The following is a 4607-nucleotide window of genomic DNA, read 5'->3' on the forward strand; positions in this document are numbered from 1 at the left end:
GCCTGAGTTTTCGGGGCAAACCCAGGCCCTGGTCGGGCACCGGGCCGACGGGCCAAATGGACAACCCTACATATATGTAACTGGTTCAAAGCGTCGTATGAGAACATTTGGGTTAAAATTTTCATGTTTGAATAATAGGGATACCAATGTGCCAACTTTAAGCAACGTAGAATATAAATGTCACGGAAAACTTGTAAGGAAGTATAAGTGCAAAATACGTGAAACTATAAGCATATAAGTGATATTTAGCCATTTCTTTATGGATCCTTATATTTATCTCTTCATTTAGAACATACGAAACATAGAAACTAGAAACGTCAAGCCTTCCCAGGAAAAAAAGAGAAAAAAAAGAAACTTCAAGAGTATTGACAGCAATGCTCGGATATGAAATGGGTCTATTCAATGGGAGCCCTTGATAAATTTTAAGGATTCGTATGACATACTAAATCATTAAAAAAAATTCTTAAATAAAAATATTTTATTAGATGACATTTTTGAATTTATCAAGATTGTTTTTCACAGATAAAGCAACGTCACTTATTACTCTTGTTCAATTCTTAGACTTTTCACAAAAATTAGCTAGTGTAAAATAGCTAATAACTTTTTTTTGGTTAATTTAATATTACTTCCAATTCTTTGTAACAAATCCGTATTCGCGTGTTACAACAAGGCGGGTGTATCACATTTACACGACAAATGACCCTAAAACTATTACAACCTTGAATTTCTAGAACGATGCAATATTGTAAGTACTCGTGCAGGCATGAATCACACAACAAACAATGTTTTTAATGATATAAATATATTTTTTTCAAATATCATCAAACGTGTTCTTGTTAAAAAAATATGGCCATAGGACAAAAAAGAAGTTAGCAATACCAAAATCGAACGGAGCAGATTTCCTCCACTAAAAGCGACAAGTAACCAATTAGCATGTAAAGCCCTTGGAAAAGTCTCTGGTGACAGCATAACAAACAACACTAAATTATAAATATATACATATCACGATGTACAGAATCATTCAGACAATAAATGCTGGTCATGAGAATTGGACCCGGTCCATTTGGATCGCGAGTCTGACACGAACCAAACCCGAACCCGAACCTGCCTCCTAATTGAAGACCGTATAGGTTTGAACTAATAAAGAATGATTAATGTCAATTTTTCTGTTCGGGCTGGTTGCTACCCCTCCCAATAAGGTTCACTTCCAGGTTTCGAACTCTGGCCAAGAGCCAGGAGCTCACCTAGAGACCAACTGTGATACTAGCAGTCCATATAAAGACCATCCAACTGGACATATCCAATAATACCATCTCCACCAAGTTGGTATTCTCTGTGTACATGAAATTTTTTGTCTCAGTGTGAAAAATAGAGAGGGTTAACTCCACAAAAACCCCTAAAGTCTGGGCGGATTTCATGAAATTTATGCAAAAACAGATTATAGTCCTAGAAAATCAGTAAAGCTTTAACTTACTGGCCATGGAACTAAGAATCCTGCAAATAAATTCCAAATCCCACAAAATGCCGATGAGAGTATAGCAGCTACATTACTATTTGGCGTCAACGCCACTGTCATCATCCCGTATAGTGTGAAATACATGAACGAAGCGAACATGAAAAAGAGATACCAAAAGAATTTGAAAGCGCCCCACTGGAAGTTGATCATCGAGTAAACGTACTATGAGACAATATATTATTGTTTGAAGGATAACATATGGAACCTCGACCATGACCTGCAGAAAAATCAAACACTATTACATGTGGAAATTATGTTACTAATTTCGATTATTTTTTGCACTAAGGTCACCTGTGCATAAGCATAAGGTAGAGCAGAATACATGCCAGCAGCCTTTTCCCTGTAAAATACAGTTCGCTCTACGTCCACAACTGGTTGCACAATTTGGCTATTTTGAATTCCTAAGAACAAAACTGCAGAGTATATTGATCCCATAGAATTGAACAAATCTTGACTCGTCCCCCTGCAGAAATTTACTTTATCTAAATATGAAACTATGCAAGGCATAATGATTTTCTCACCAACGGTTCAAATGCGACATACATTTTGGAGCCGAGTCCCCAAAACATAGTTCCAAGCAATAAGGCTGTAATAGTTGTTATGAAAATCCTTATGGCACTGTATTCTGGATTTCTCCAGTATGACTGGTGTTGTTTCCAGAGGCAAGCCGCGCATTGTGCTAAGAACGATTGCGGATATTGGGTAGGAAAATGAAGATCTACTGAACCCGGATTAGGAGAGCTGAGTTCATTAATCAATGCCTTGTTTCTTCTGTAGCATGGACAAAATATGATTGTAAGATAGCCAAATATGAGAACAAGGTAGATGATCAATAAAATGTATATAGCGTGTAAAATTTTACCTGAACATATCCGAATTCTTGTATAGTTCAGCAAAGTTGATCCCTAGAATCTCCTCCTGACCTACAGTTGTCACCTCCAGCATCCATGTTGCAGGATTATAGCTGTCTTTTATGTTGGAGACTCCATTAATGCTCTTGAATAGATGATACCCAAACTATTCAATATGCACGCCATTGTATTTAAAATGGAAGATTTTAGTTTATTTTAGTCCTACCTCGAAGTACTTGATCAAATGACATGAATGTCGTCCTAGTGGACCTACATATATTTCCTCCCCTCCTCGCTTCATCAAGAATAGCTTCAACCAAGTAATATGTAGATTAATTGCTACAAAAGTACACAACGTGTTTATCTGAATCCTAATTTACCTCATCAAAAGCTTCAAAGATGTCAATGCTGGGCTGATGAATAGTACAAACTACTGTTCTTCCAGTATCAACTGCATGTGTTTCTAACAGTTCTCATCACAATAGCTGCTGCTCTTGCATCGAGGCCCGAAGTTGGCTCATCCATGAATATAATCGAAGGATTAGCAACGAGCTCAACAGCTATTGTTAACCTTTTGCGCTGCTCAGTTGACAAGCCACTAATCCCAGGTAACCCAACAATTGCTGCTTTTAGCGTATTCAACTCTACAAGGTCCATAATCTCTTCAACAAACATCTACGGACATTAGGCTCATGATTAGGTTCCATACTATAGGCATTTAATTGAAAGAAAAGAGGTAGCTTTCCATTTATAATTTTAAGTAATCTAAATAATCATTTCCTCAGCAAAGTAATCTAGAACATTGATTTTGTATTGTTGACCATTTAGTGTATATTGTGTGCATGTGTGAAAACAAACATTTGGAAAAGTTAATCTAGAGTATTCCTTATACCTTATATCAATGTAATATATATAAAATTAGAAGAAAAATAAAAGTCTAGATTACTTTTTGAGTGTACAAACTACAAACACAGTTGTTGAACATTGCGTAATCATTTATCCTTGTATATGTTGATTAAGTTTACTGGATTTAATTTATAGTGATCAAGTAGAAAAAGATATACATTGAGCAATATATCATGAGTTCACCTTTTCTGATGTGTCCTTGTATATGTTGATTAAGTTTACTGGATTTAATTTATAGTGATCAAGTAGAAAAAGATGTACGTTCAGCAATATATCATGAGTTCACCTTTTCTGATGTTTAGAGGAGCCATCAGAAAAACTATGTTATTGCACCTCTCAAGTTGTATGTTTTTCTCTCTTCCATTCCTTTTGTTTGCACAAGCCCTTAAGAATTACCCATATACTGTTTTCTACGAGTCAGTTATAGTCCTTTTATATATCATTTAGTATCTTGAACTTATTAACCAATTATAGTAAACTTAGGCTTTCAGGTACTCAATCTGCTGACCTTTCTTGTACGATCGTCAACTTCAGGAGCTAGTCGGAGCCAAGCAGAGAAAAGAAGAGACTCGTATACTGTAGTGTAATATGTGGTGAATGTATGTCATTCTGCTCACAATAGCCAGATATACGAGCAAAAGTTTCCTGTTTCTTCGGATAGCCAGATATTTTGATGCTCCCCTCTATATGTCCGCCTGTTTTTCGTCCGGCCAATACATCCATTAAAGTTGTTTTCCCAGCTCCAGTGACCCCCATTAGTGCCGTTAGAACTCCAGGCCTAAAAGCACCATTTAGGCCATTTAGGAGCAGTAGCCTGTCCTCTGTAATACCTTGAGCTTTCAATTCCTGGAGAAAGAATTTTGAATTAATTCCTAACTCGAAGAGCAATTCGTATAAGCATTGTTTTGAACTTACAAATCAAGGGATGGCCCATGCCATCCCTTGCCTATTTAAGGCCACCTTCACACAACGTGAAGGGGGGTTGATTGGCTGCTGCTTGCTTGACTAGCTAATCTTCCTAAGGTTGAACCTTGGCTCATTTGCTAAAGGCTCCCTCATTTGCTCGACTTGAAGATTGCAGAGACGAGACTCGTCTGAACTCTCAGACTTGAGGCTCTTAGGCTCTTTGCAAGCTCTTGCATAGCAGCCCTCTTCAAGCAGTCAGCCCACAAGCACGAGCACTGGTTTGGCCTTGGGTAGACTCGAACTCACCCAATCAGGCTTCTACTGCGTACTGAAGCTTGCCCGCAAGTTCGATCGGATCGTCCAAGGGAAGCAAACTCGGCACGAGCACCAAGGGAGGCGTCCTACCGCCACCAAAGACCCCACGTTAA

The 4607-nt window shown here is 37.9% G+C and overlaps 1 protein-coding gene across 1 annotated transcript; it reads right to left on the minus strand.

Annotated features, from left to right (window-relative positions):
- LOC109820884 (pleiotropic drug resistance protein TUR2-like) lies at nt 1241-4029 on the minus strand. The gene is given in 11 exon segments (XM_020387080.1): nt 1241-1333; nt 1475-1675; nt 1677-1733; nt 1808-1979; nt 2060-2287; nt 2379-2512; nt 2594-2677; nt 2748-2822; nt 2824-3042; nt 3782-3853; nt 3856-4029. Coding segments are annotated over 11 exon segments (1509 nt in total).

The sequence above is a fragment of the Asparagus officinalis genome, chromosome 8 (assembly GCF_001876935.1).
Source record: "Asparagus officinalis chromosome 8, Aspof.V1, whole genome shotgun sequence".
Taxonomy (NCBI): Eukaryota; Viridiplantae; Streptophyta; class Magnoliopsida; order Asparagales; family Asparagaceae; genus Asparagus; species Asparagus officinalis.